At 43.4% G+C, this 14,313-nt stretch overlaps 1 protein-coding gene across 3 annotated transcripts; it reads left to right on the top strand.

Annotated features, from left to right (window-relative positions):
* Nucleotides 1-6,979: 6,979 nt before the first annotated feature.
* On the top strand, nt 6,980-13,831 carry bcl6ab (BCL6A transcription repressor b). 3 transcript variants are annotated; one of them, XM_084481014.1, is made up of 9 exons: nt 6,980-7,015; nt 8,371-8,542; nt 8,773-8,994; nt 9,087-9,941; nt 10,183-10,313; nt 11,125-11,292; nt 11,467-11,597; nt 12,302-12,439; nt 12,876-13,831. In XM_084481014.1, exons 1-9 carry the CDS (start codon nt 6,985-6,987, stop codon nt 13,011-13,013), a joined length of 1,986 nt encoding a protein of 661 aa, XP_084337140.1. In that variant the 5' UTR covers nt 6,980-6,984; the 3' UTR covers nt 13,014-13,831. The 3 variants fall into 3 exon arrangements, with proteins under 3 accessions (XP_084337140.1, XP_084337141.1, XP_084337142.1); XM_084481015.1 differs by lacking the exon at nt 6,980-7,015 and adding an exon at nt 7,117-8,023; XM_084481016.1 differs by lacking the exon at nt 6,980-7,015 and adding an exon at nt 7,117-7,166.
* The last annotated feature ends 482 nt before the right edge of the window (nt 13,832-14,313 follow it).

Here is a 14,313-nt window from a genome sequence, read left to right on the forward strand (position 1 = left end):
GATCCTTTGCTCTCAGAAATGTTGCTTTGAATAAAACGGCTGAACCACCTGACCTGAGGGTGCTCGGATATGATGGCCAGGGTCAGAACCCACCCAGATTCTATATCGTCCGTCATTAGCAAATACAATTTATTGTTGGCAAATAATATATTTTTGCAAATATTAAAAGTGATCACTACTCCATTAAAGGAACTGTTGAAAACATTTTTAAACTCGTGACATAAAGACTTTCCTGGGAAAGGCTATTGACGCCACTTAGGCAATGAAGCTCAATGAACCATTTCTCTGACGGTTGGTAATGAAAAGGAAATGAAATTTGTCTGAGTTTGTGTTTTTTCTAAGTTGTTGCACAACCCACTGTCCACAGTAATGCAAGTGACTATGGTTCCCAAGGAAACCACGGACATTTCTAGAGACGTGTGTTCTGTGCTGCTCTCCACGTCACTCCTCAACTGACAAAGAAGAAAAACCTAGTTCACTACATTTTAATAACTAAAGCGCGTAGGCAGTTGTTCTATTTTAATATAAGTAATGTGTTTTCACTCTAATGGTACTAAAGTGTCTTAAACTTATTCAAGCCTAGGCAGAGAATAGAGTTAAAATAGTCAGGAATATTATTTGTTTTAATGCCACGCAACAGACTTTATAGTGGCGATAAAAAATAATTAGGTTTTTGTGGTAATGACTTGAGCTGTGTATGTAGAGCCGACCATTTTGAGTCTACTGCTCCCCTGATCACATCCATTTATTTTGAAAAATGGAAAAATGTCATCACCATACCCTGATAATATCAATCGCTCTTGTTTATGTGCTCAAACGTGATAAGCCTGGTGGTTTGTGGTTTTGATTGTCTTTTAATGGGTCTATTACATTTAAGCAAACAAAAAAAGTTATTGTTTTTAGATTTTTTTGCTTTTCTTCTTCGGCAAATAATTCTAACTATAAAAACACGTTGACATTCAAAGCAGCTTTGATATCTTTGACAGAGGATTTGTTTCTTCAACACTAAAACAGAGGTAGGCTAAAGATTATGGATTCCAGTCCATGTTTGTGTTAGCAATGGAATGTGATCTTTCCTTTCACTTGTACCCCCCCAGCTCTCTCCTACACCACATGTGAACCCGAAGCCTCTGGCTCTGTGGAGAAGGTCGCTTCGGGTTCAGGTTCAGACAAACAGCTGTTGCATTTATATTAAATGTTACAATCTTCAAAGCGCATAGATCAATGCATGCATATGTACATGAAAGTAACATAAGCTATGCATGCAAATGTCTAATGTTGTGTGTGTGTGTGTGCGTGTGTATCTGGCGGAGTTGGTGTTAGGCTAAAGCCTAAAGGGCGGCCTATAAGACCTCATTCACCTAGTGTTCATACTGGTTAGTTGGGTGGGGAGACCTTCTAGAATCTCTGGGGAAACCATGACAATGCAACAGAAACGTATTCCAAATGGTAAAAATAGTGCATCACGTAGTCATGGTTTCCAAGGTTTCTAGGTTTCCTTCCCCCGGTTTACCAACATGGCCTTTGGGCTGGGTGAAAAACGTTTATTGTACCACCTCGAACTCTGTCATAAGTAACTCACAGCGGGACATGCAGTAATCAACGGTGTACTGATGTCCTCCCTGGCTCTTCAACACCTGCCTCAGCCTCTACACAACCAGCTCTTATTAGGTTTCCTCCTGCCTGTCTGCTCGTCACGCAACAGCACCTCGCTGCTAACTGATCCAGACAGTGGTCAACGGGTAGTCATGGAAACCCCCGTCTTGGCAATGGTTGTCAAACGCGCAGTCCAAGACAAGCGAAACAACCTTGCTGCTCTCCCCCTCCCTCCTGCCTCTCTGCTCCCCTCCCCTCTCCTCTCGTTACATGGCTGCTGCCCAAATAGGTTGAGTCCATGGGTCTGGTGTGAGGTACCGCCCTCTTCACAAGTCCCCGTCACCCCGTAGCGAGACACAGACGCTTGTTTACATCCAGCTCCGGTTACCCACCTAGCCGTGCCAGTGCTTCTCGCTGAACCAAAGCGGTGACCTGGAGTGGATATCTTTTCTTTTTCGTCGCCCAGACCCATCTTTCTCTGGGAAGAGCTTGAGAGATAACCATGGGGTCACCTCAATGTTTTGGCTTGTCTGATTTCTTCTGTACTTCTTCTTTTGAAATGATAAAAGAAAGAAAGAAAGCAAAAACAAATCTGTATTATTTTCCTTTGAATTATTCACTCTTACCTAAACCGGTTTGGCCCTGGTTGGCCCTGGCTGGGTTGGGTTATAAAACTGAACTTCCACTGAACAATTCACACTAAACAAAGACAAATGAACGGCACATAGTATGCAAAGGGCTCACGTTTCAAACCACACATTGTAAACAGGCGGCACCCCTATCACATAGAGAAGATAGACTAATCACTACTCTCGTATCCATCTAGCATCACTTGGATTATAAAATCTGGGTTATAGAACCAAGAACTGCTATTCTACTGAAGAAAAATTATTTGCGCTAGTGGATGAAGCTCTCAGAAGGAGCTTTCTACAGTGGCCTGTCTACACACTGTGTATTTGAAACCTTTACAGATACTTTTTTACGGTTCACTACTGAAGGCTGAGTTTGTGTTTGCAAATCCCGCGCTTACAGATCCCCATCTCCAGAAAAATGATTGGTCGAGAATATATGAAGCAAATTAAAGTGAAACACCCCTTTTACCCAATCTGAGGCTACATTCCATTAAAATCGTAAGTCATATGTCAGAGCTGAGAATGACGCCACACCAGAGTGGACCACGCTCCAGTACAAGTCAAAAAGCAATATGGGTTTGCTCTAGACTAGAGCAAACCCATATTGTTTTTTGACTTGGTGTACTGGAGCAAGGTCAACTCTGATAAGACTTAAGTGCGAGCTTCCACTTTGTTTTGATGGGTGGAGCATCCATCTTGGGCCTTGACGTCAGGGTCTGAGGTACTTCTGACTTCTGGGACATTCCAGTACTAATTTCCTACTGGGAACTTGAGAATTAAGAGTTCACAGTCATAATGGAATGAACCCCGAGGTTGTGTCAGGTGACTTTGGATATCAACTAAAGTCTGATTTATGAGTCTAGTGCAGCACTGACGCGGATGAAGACCTTGCAGCCACGCAGCTGCTGCTTCGCCTCTATGAAACCGTTTGTTGTTGATCATGATGATTATTATAAATACATGCTTAACTTTTAACACACACACACACACACACACACACACACACATACAGACAAACACACACACACACACACACACACACACACACACACACACACACACACACACACACAAACACACAAACACACATACACACATATACACAGAAAATGAAAACCAAAGGTATAAGGCATTGCTTCATTCATAGTTCCAGTCAGGGGTCAGCTGATCCCAGTGAAACTCGAGATGTATTGCACTTGCACATGTCACACATACAGCCACTACACTACCAATACAGTGGCAAAATTGTAAGGTGTGTCCAATTTTTCAGTTCAAATACGACCAGTCCAGCGAGACCAGCATTAGTGCTAATAGTGAATTTCTATTATTGCTGAATTAATCACTTTATCACTTTAACTATCACCCAATAGTTGTTATTCATGCTTCCTTCTCGAAGCATTTGGGGAGCAAGTGATTTCTGAGAAACCTTCCCCCGACCATCGTATTATTGATATCTTTCACTTGCTTGCGTTGTTTATTTATTTTATTTTTATTTTTTATGTTATAAAATATATATATTATTTATTCAAATGTCTTTGAGTCACAAATATATATATATTATTTTGTTTCTAATGTTTTAATGCAGGTATTATATAACAATATAATGTAATTTTTTTATATTGTTTCGTATATATTTTATATATATATGTATATTTTTTATATATTATATTGTATTATAAAATAATACATAATACAAAATAATGAGCCACTATCTCTCTCTCACACACACACACACACACACACACACACACACACACACACACACACACACACACACACACACACACACAGATAAGAATGCACACACACACACACACACACACACACACACACACACACACACACACACACACACACACACACACACACACACACACACACACACTGGTCTCCTGGTCTCTTGGGGCACTGGTAGTTTCCCTACACTGTGTTAAGAACAAAACACAGCCAAGAACTCACAGAGGTGTCGAAAGGCCCTCTGGTACTTTTCCATGTGTAACATATTAACAAGAGGCAGAGAGACCTGTTAGTATCAAGTTCAAGCTCAATGTAATCATTAGATATGTCATTATTCATATTTGATCATATTGTATGTTAAAGTAGCAAGTCCTAGTAAAATAATACTAGGTATATAATTGTTTATTAACCTCAAACCAGATTGTTGAGTAAAGGTGCTTGAAAAAGCTAACCCTTTTTGCATGCTAGTGCTCTGCTATGATACAGGTGAAACAGTTCAAAGAGTTGGGTTGACATTATTATGCTTATGTCAACTTTTAGTGGCTATTTATCATAGCCTCAAGGTCTGTTGCAGTGTAGATTATTCCTATGTTTATGGTTATTTCACTGGTAGCGGATTACAGGGCCCTTAGCTTTTGCCCAGTATGCAGCAGGACAGAGGTAGCCCAGCAATTGTCCACCACAATTATCACACCGACTGCTGCAGTTGGTGTGATAGGGGAACAACCCCAGAGGTTTGTCCTGACGTGTTGTTGTGCGATGTCCACCAACAGAACCGATATCACATGCTTTAGTCCATCAATGCACTTCTTTGTGCCCACACTGATTTCAAGAGTGTATTATGGGTCGATCCAATGAAGTGGGGCCAAGTAAAGGATATGACCTCCGTCTAGATCAGTTGGGGATCCTTATTAAGTTATACCTTTGTACAAGTACTATGGGTAAACTTTAATAGTACATATACTCACTCACTGACTAAAAAAGTCCTTCTCACTTTGTTTTATCAGCTCGGATCAGGGCTTGTGTTTGTCGCCGAGGTTCTTCTTGAATTGCGTTACCTCTGAACCCTGTCAGGTGACCATGTGCCTGGGTCATGTTTTAGGAAAGGCATGTTGACATTTGCATGCGCATGGACTTATAGGTCAGGCCAGTTCATGAGAGGGGGAGGTGGAATATGACACAGAAACACATAGCTAAATACAAAACACTCAAATCAAAAGAAGAGTGTTGGTCTTAGTTTTCAATACTCCAGGGCCCATAATGCCTTGAAGACTTTAGATGTTTCTGTTTAATATGGTAATTATCAATTATTGACTTATGTACATGTAATTTGTGGTACACAGTAAACAACGTTTTTTTTAGATAGAGATTCTCAGAAACCCTGGTATTAATTAAGAATAATACATCTTAACATTGACCTTTCTAATTTACATAAAGTCTCTGCAAACTCAATAAAATGGACCATCTTTGTGTAAATATGTTTGTGTCTTTAAAATGCTGATCTCTGGGTTTACCGGTAACTTGTCTGGGGCTAATTAACGTTTAATTCATTAGTTAGGAGGATTGGCAAATACGCTAGGTTTGATATGTCAGGTTCCGGTACAGAAATATAAAGATTAAAAGACAACAACAATCGACCTCTGCCTTCACAGTAACAAAATGGCTTTCTCTCTCTCAGTGGAAAATACCAGCGAGATAATAAAAAAACATGGCCACATCAACGCTAAGCCGTTTCAAATAGTGCTGTTAATCAGCCATAATTGTGCTTTTCCGATATAATTGGATCATTATGCATCAAGTCTTGTTTGGTGGAGTTACTTAGGAGATGAACAAAACCACATGTGGAGAGAAAATAAGAGTAAAGCAGGAGGAACTACGAATAGACCTTTTAGTTGCCATGGCCACCTGCACTGCTGTTATTTAAACCTGTCAAACTGGACTTGTGAAGCAGATGTTTTCATTTGCAAAGGTCTGTACCAAGGAGTTTGACTTATCTCCACCAGAACGGTTGCTTTAGTTTGTATAGTTCGCCTCGAATGCCCCTCTGTGTTGGCTGACTGCTAACATTTAATATTATTAGATGGATGCCAAACAATGTCAACTTTGTTGTCCAGTCTCTTAAAGACATGGCCTGTGTCATGGGCTGTGTCTTCTGCAAGAGCAGGCTGCAGAGAAGGGGTGTTTTTAAATTAAATTATCTCCAACCACCAACTGTTTAGTTCGGTGTAAATTGGGAGACAATGTCATTTTCTTTTTGATCCTCTGCCCACGAAAGAGAAGCTTAACATCTCGAAAAATGTAATAGCGCCCTAGCAAAAAGTTTAACATCTAGTCCTGGTCTTGATAGTGTTCAGAGCGAACAAGCGTCGATTGTTTTACTAAAACACAAATGCATTTTCTATGATTACTTGCTTATAAAGATTCCATGAGCCAGAGCAAAATGCATCCACGGAGAATACGAGAAAACACCAAAAATCACAGCTATGATGCAGACTGCGTCCGAAACTTCCCATAATAAACAAATCAAATACACATATATCCCGGGAAAACCCTGCTAATCCATAGCATGAAACGGAGTGGAAAAAAAATCAAGAAAGAATCAAGGGAATTCTTAATAAAAAGAGAGCCAGTGAAAAACATAAATAAGATCGATTTGCCTCAACACACATTTTCTCATAGTAAGGTAATATACATATACTCCTAGAGTACCTCGTAAGCTCTACTTTGGGATCAGATGACCTTGCATTTGGCTCGTTCCATCTAAGGGGGAGTCCAATACTCTTTGACTCTATGAACATAACAATTGTTACCTTCATATTCACATTAAATATACAATGCGACATTAGCTTAATCGTATAATAATTTACATGCATTCATCAATATGTATTCTTCTTATTCTTCATGAAATGCCACAAAGAAAAAAAGTGACTCCCCCTTCTCTGGGAATGGAACGGTCTTCTGCTGAAATTCCGAGAATTGAACCTTCGTGTTTCTTAGAACTGGATTCTCAGAACTGGTGATGCACAAAGTTTCGAGGAACCTTTTACAAGGTGACTTTTTTTCTATTTTTCTCAGTATTACCCTATGTCAGGAGACTTATGAACTTGCAGATGCGCATTTGGCTGCGTTGATAGCTCTTGGGCTAGATTATAAACATTTGAAATATTCAATCTGTTCATGAATATAGGTTCATTTGAGATGGTATAATTTAACTTCTGAACTTGAGTGTATATTTGGATGTTTAACCCTAGGATGTCTAACGTTGTACTTCTGAGTGAGGACGTGCTAGGGAAGTTTAACACATATTTATTTTATCTGCAGTGTACTCTTCAAAGCCATATGTTAAGGATCTATTTACAGGACGGAGTTCCTCATGTCTTGCACTGCCGCGCAATATTTTATCCGGGCAGATTATTATACGGATTGCCTTTAATTGGCATGCACATCCTATTTCCAGTATTGATTTAATTTCCGTATGTTTGCATAGTCGATTTATTACTGAACTATTATCACGTTTCCCCGCGTTGCAGAGCCAGACTAGTGTAATGTTAGGTGCTTGTTACAGTAGCCTGCTCATCTGCTAATGCTAAACTTCTAGTGTGTAAGTGAAGGCCACGCGTAAAAATACAGCATGAGTCCTAGAAGGAAACAAGATCTCACCAATCTGGCTCATAGTTTACATTTCAGATATAAATAACGTGTTACTCTCGTGTGTCAGTAGCGTTGAACGCTAAAGGGTAAATAAGGTGTGCTGTGCTCGAATCGCGGAACAGGAAACCTGCGGGTCGACTGGCTACAGATCTCTGCTCCGGGACGGAATGTGCTCAATGCGAAACACACTGGTGGCATACTGGTTAGAACAACACCGGGCAGAGAGCCGCAGATCCGCTCGATCGAGTGATCTCTGGACACTGACAGCCCGATCATTACCAGCCTTATAATAATGTATAATAATGTACACACGCGGATTCTCAAGTTCAAAGCAACGTCTAGTTTTCCCTTCGCAGGAAAACATGTTATCGTTTGAGTTGTGCAGCTGTGGGCGCCCTGAGAAAATGGTTAGCAAACGCGATTTGCTTTTTAAAAACTAAACTCGGATAACAAAGCTACTATGTTGGTGTTGGCGTTTTCTTTTTGATATCCTGCCCAGAAAAATAAAGTTTTTTTGAGTGTTCCGCTCCACTGCCGTTTTACCTTTACATCAGCGACCTCTATCGGTCACATGCGTTCATAACACGTTCTGAACGCTATTAAAAAAACAAAAAGTGTATTCATAACTGTATAATCACAATTAAATATGTTCCCATGTTTTGCTTAAGCTTTTGTGCCAAGTAAGGCCAATGTGGCTTGTAGGATGGTGTTTTAATAACATTTCCACTGTTCCACTCGTACCATTCTTATCCAGATTGTGACGGCATGGCCACCACACCTGATGGCTGCATACAGTTCACGCGGCATGCAGGGGACGTCCTGCTCAACCTCAACCGCCTCCGCAGCCGCAACATCCTGACAGACGTCACCATCCAGGTGGACGGACAGCGCTTCAGCACACACAAAACCATCCTGGTGGCATGCAGGTGTGCTCTATCACATCCTCATAGTTGTTATCAGATGTTATTTGTAATAATTATGTTGTTATATTCAACGACTCAAAGTTAACTGTCAAAGCGCCACGGTATGAATCAGCTGCATACTTGAGGAAATAAAACTAAAATGGTGGTCTCTGGGAAATCATGCTAAGTTGATTACAGCACAGTTGAAGATTCCTAATGTTGTGTCTAATCTCCTTTCTGTCTTGTGCTCTTAGTGGGCTCTTCTACTCGATCTTCATGGACCCTGAGAAGGCTGACCTCAGTGTGGTCACCTTGGACAGCAAAGTGGACCCCACAGGCTTCTCCATCCTGCTTGACTTCATGTACACGTCCAGCATCAACCTGAATGAGGACCTGGTGGAGGCCACCATGAGCACAGCCCTCTACCTCCAGATGGAGCATGTAGTGGACACCTGCCAGAGGTTCATTGAGTCCAGGTAATGGAGCTCGCCATGACGCTCATACACCACTTGATGTAAATAAACAAAACTCAAATTTATAATTGTATTTATATAAAATGTGTCTCCAGGAAACCGAGGAATTGTCTGAAGATGCAGTTTGACAGCGGGCCGGGCGGCTCTGGCAGTCTGTCCAAGGAGGAGGTCTGGGCACTGCGGCCCCTCGGCGAGAGGGAGACCAACCTGCGGTCCAGCCACACGGTGTCCCCCCTGCAGGGCGTGGCCACCGCCACGTACGTCCCGAGCGTGGTCAGCGGCATCAACACCACAGGCTCCTACCACGTCTACGCCGGGCCGCCCCCAGCCACCGTCCTGGGCCGGCAGCAGCAGGCGGAGGCGCGCCTCCTCAGCGGCCTCCCGAGAGAGGGGGTCTCGTCCCAGACGCCCTGCCCCTCCCCGCCACCCAGCACCAACGTCCCTGTTGCCCCGCCCACGCCGAGCTCCACCCAGCACGGCGAGGCCAGCCTGAGGAGGAGCGCGGCGGTGACCAAGGAGGAGCCCGGCTCGGTCCAGTGCCCGCTGGCGCTGCCCACCCCGGGTTTCGGGAAGGGCGTGATCTGCAGCCCCCAGAGCCCGCTGCGCTCAGACGGCCACCCCAACTCCCCCACCGAGTCCAGCAGCAGCAGGAACGCCAGCCTCAGCCTCAAGAGGCCCTCTGCGGGTGGGGAGGACGCCGCTGCCACGAAGGCCCGCAACTGGAAGAAGTACCGCTTCATCGTCATGAACCAGGCGGCCGACGGCGGCGAGCGGGGGGCCGAGGCCTCCGGCGGCGGCGGCGGCGAGTTCTTCGGGACGTCGAGCCACTACCAGAGCGGGCAGTCGGACACGAGCGGCGAGGGGCCGGCCGGAGAGACGGGGGCAGAGGACCGGGGGTTCCCCGTGTCGCCCATGGCTCGCCACGCTGACAGCAACTGCCGGGACATCAGGTGAGGCTGCCGGGCTGACATGCGCCGCCGCAGCTCACCATCATGTCCGTATCAGATACACTCTTTGAGATTCAAATCTATTGTTCAAGAGCGCCCTAGTCAGTAAAGCAGCATAACAAATGGACCCAGTTAATTTTGGAAATAAGTTAACAGAGACCCTGCCTGTTGGCCCAATATAAATTAATCTCGGTGTCTGGGGTATGTAATGCAATGTGTGGCGGTCTCTGTTCTGCTCCTTCAGCCACCTGAGATGCTCGTCATGTGGTTACGACAGCCCCCAGCGGGGCGGGGACATGGAGCCCTACTCCCCTGGCTCCTACAGCAGTGAGGACACCAACAAAGTCCTCTCTGAGAACTACCACTCCAGCTCTGGTGAGGCCTTCTTCCACTGCCCAGCCTCCCTGTATTCAGGAGGAAATGGAACAACCTTGAAAGCACGCTTAACGATTTGCACTGTTGATTAAGTCTGTTACCGTAATTACGTGAATACAGACCGCATCGTACGTTAACGCACGTGCTAACAACTAAAGCTTGATAAAAACAAACCTGTATACAGGTCACACATGTGTAAAGGCCATAGTAACAAGTGCCCAATTAACATTAAATCATGTCCCAAGGCCCCACGTGTTGCTGAGAGCTTCAAAGACACTCTGACACTCTTACTTTGAACTTTATTTCAAGTTATTTTGCATTGAAAAGCAGCAGCATAACAAATCAATGAGTCTGTGAAAAGCCTTTGGAAAACTGATGTTTATTTCTAAGGATTTCTGTGTGCTTTACAGGAAAGTGTAGTCAAAGGATTACATGCAGGGTTCAAGACTACAACCATTTATCTTGTGGGTGCGAGGTTATATTTAAGTCAAAATATATAAATATAAATCTCATCGGTGCCGGTAAAAAGTATATAGGCCTATTTGGTTCACCCATTGAGGCCCATACCAATTCCTAATCTGAATTGGAGTATATTACCCAATTAGCAGCAGTTATTATTAGATGGGGAATAACGATCGTGTCACAAACTTTTGAAAGGTATTTCTATAGAATTCAGGGCATAATCACCCAAAATCAAAGTGTGTGTATAAGTCTGCAAAACCGTAATTTGTATGAAAAATGTGCACACAGGTCTATATTTGCATAATCACGGTACTAACTGTCTAGCAATGGGTTTCTTTTTTGTTTTCAGAAAGCCACACGTTCTTCTGCAATGAGTGTGACTCCAAGTTCACCGAGGCAGACTCCCTGAAGAGCCACATGCTCCAGGACCACAGCGACAAGCCCTACAGATGTGACTGCTGCCAGGCAGCCTTCCGCTACAAGGGCAACCTGGCCAGCCACAAGACGGTCCACACCGGTAAGGCCTCCCACACTCAGCGGGGTTTGTGGGTGGGTGGGGGTGGGTTTGGTGTGTGTGTGTAATATTGGCTTTAAAATTAAAATACAAACACAAACACATTTTGCCAACCATTTTACCACTTATGCAATGCAAATGTTTAACTTTTCATGCGTTTCATGTGACCTTCTGCAGGGGCCAAGCCGTACCACTGCAACATCTGTGGTGCGCAGTTCAACCGGCCGGCCAACCTGAAGACCCACACGCGTATCCACTCAGGAGAGAAGCCATACAAGTGTGAGACCTGCGGCTCACGCTTCGTACAAGTGAGTACAAAGAGCGATGGTCCAATGACAACAAAAACCAAAGGAAACTGTTCTTTGCATCTTTTTTTATCAAACTTTATTCAGTTTTTTTGCCTGGCTTCCTCTAACCTGACTCTCGCCAGATAAATTTCGTTCCGCCTAGCTCCACTCATCCATCTGGGATCGCTTCCGTTGGGAGGTATTTGGGGACTATCAGAAAATGGTAGAGCCAATCAGGACCGCCGGGCGGGATTTTTATAGATGTGACGTAGTGGAGAAGCGACTGTTTTGATTCAGACAACAATGGCGGCTCGCATCGAGGAAGCATGGTTTCGATGTGAGTGGTTGAAGTAGCACGTCAATAAAGATGACGGACAAGTGGTTTATCCAATCATTTGCAAGGATTTTTGATAAGGCCCAGCCTTCTAAAGCACCTCTTCAATGGAGCGATCCCAGATGGATGAGTGGAGCTAGGCGGAACGAAATTCATTTGGCGAGAGTCAGGTTAGGTTTCCTCTGCCCTCCTACACATTAAATGACACTTTCATGGTGTCTACGGTTGACATTGACCAAATTATTTCAATTCGTTATTTTGGAAATTAATTTATTTTATTTTCATATTATTAATAAGCCCAATATAACGATCTGAGAAAGGATTTCAATTTTTTTATCAGGAAACTTTTATTTTGGTAATAAACATATGTATGAACTTCCATCCTCCCCAGGTGGCCCATCTCCGCGCTCACGTACTGATCCACACCGGGGAGAAGCCGTACCCCTGCGTGATCTGTGGCACACACTTCCGCCACCTCCAGACACTCAAGAGCCACATGCGCATCCACACGGGCGAAAAACCCTACCATGTAAGCCTCCCTCTGAGCTCCTCTCTCTCCCAGTAATGCTGTGTGTCAGCTGGTGAAGCCCTTCAGAGCAAATCCCTTCTCTGCCCCCGGTGAATCAACTGGCTATCAATAGGGACAAGCTCTGTGCTAACCAGGGCTAATCCTAAAGCAATATACTCGCTGAGAACCTGACTCAGACCAGACGCTGCAGAGAAACTAAGTTGTTTGCTTTGTTTTGTGCGATCGATCAACTCCTAGATAGTATTTCCATGCATGAACAACAAATGCTTCCGTTTGTTGATTCCCCTGTTGGGGCTCCTAGCAGACCAAAAGACCATGAGTGTCTGTAGGTTTGTTTTAATATTCTTTGTATGCATGTTAATTACTGGCTGTAAAACAAGAACTACAATCCCTTTCTTTGAATTGACACACAATCCCTCTCCCCTCCCGTGTGCAGTGTGAGAAATGTGACCTCCACTTCAGACACAAGAGCCAGCTGAGGCTCCACCTGAGGCAGAAGCACGGGGCGGTCACCAACACCAAGGCTCCGTACCGCCGGACCCCCCCTACCCTGGGGGTCTCCGCCTCCTCCTGATCCCCCAGCACCCCTGCCCCCTGGAGGATGTTTTAACAAAACGGTGGTCTTATTCAGCTACAACTGTGTTGTATTTTCTCTTAAATGTGAACAAGGTGTTTTAAAAAAAAAAAGCAAACATATATCCTATGTATGCCATTTGATAAAAAAAAATTCACTCTGTATGGGGTATTGCAACATTGACCATTACGAGAAATGTATATGGCTTTCTTTTTCTGTGAGAATGACCAATATTGAATGTACACACGTGGATTGTGGCATTGTGCGTATTTTGTTTGTGTATTTACTGTGCGTGGTCGTTTGGAGGCAGTGTTGCTGTTAAAGGAATGTGTCATTCCTGATCAAAGTGTGGTGATGCAGTGTTATCGACCCTGAATGCGGAGCGGAGAGGGGACATGCCCTGGTTTAGTGCTGAAAGGTGCCTCGTTTCTTGGCTAGCTTATTTTCTGTAAAAGATAATATATATGTCTATCTATATTTGCAGATGCCATCTGCTGGCAGACTTCAGTTTTTTTTTTTGTTGCAAATGTCTTACTGCGATAGGCATTTCCTTATTTTTGTGAGCAAAAAGTACCGTGTACGTTTTACAGATGTTCTTGTACAAATGCAGTATATTGACAGTGCCTTAAGAGTCGTTGTGTACACGCTTGTCTGGTACCTGTTGTCAAGCTTATTTTAAATAGTGTATAAAGCTGTAAATACACCAGAGCGCAAGCTAAAACATCCTCAGGAATGTAAGCAGTATCCAATGTATTTGTTTTTAACCAGAGTTTATATAAATGTTTATATAGTTATATATATAAAATAAATGCATTATGAAAAAAATCTATATTTTTTAATTTTACAAAATAAACTAAATGCTCAACATGATCCAATCAATATTGAGAGCGGCAGGAATCCTTCCAACTTGGCTGGAGCTTAGTTTTAAGGGTGCTGATATGTTCAGCTACTCTTAAACTTTTTGCCATTTTTGCCAAGAAAATTCTCATTTGATTAATTAGTGATTATACTATCCACATAGAGCACCTGTTTGAACAAAGACAGCACTCTTGGTTCAAGGGGCAAGTGGAATTAAGGGCATGTGTGTTAAATGTGAGTCACTCAGCAGGGGTCCAACATTGCTCCAACGAGTTAAAACGTTCCTTGGATTGAACTTCATATCTAGTGCGCTCCTTATGAGTTTTAGCAGGTCGCCCTCTGCTGGCTCAGCAGCAATATGACATCCTTGATTTAGAACTTCCAAGCATCGATTCAGTTGCTGTTAAAAATAGATTTTGTTTAGAAATTCTATTACATGTTA

This window comes from Micromesistius poutassou (genome assembly GCF_964030765.1).
Source record: "Micromesistius poutassou genome assembly, chromosome: 16".
Taxonomy (NCBI): Eukaryota; Metazoa; Chordata; class Actinopteri; order Gadiformes; family Gadidae; genus Micromesistius; species Micromesistius poutassou.

Coding starts and splice junctions, on each gene's coding strand:
- bcl6ab (XM_084481014.1), top strand. CDS start 6,985: ATGCACAAAGTTTCGAGGAACCTTTTACAAG. Junction 7,016..8,370: donor TTCGAGGAACCTTTTACAAG/GTGACTTTTTTT, acceptor ATTCTTATCCAG/ATTGTGACGGCATGGCCACC. Junction 11,293..11,466: donor CCACAAGACGGTCCACACCG/GTAAGGCCTCCC, acceptor GACCTTCTGCAG/GGGCCAAGCCGTACCACTGC.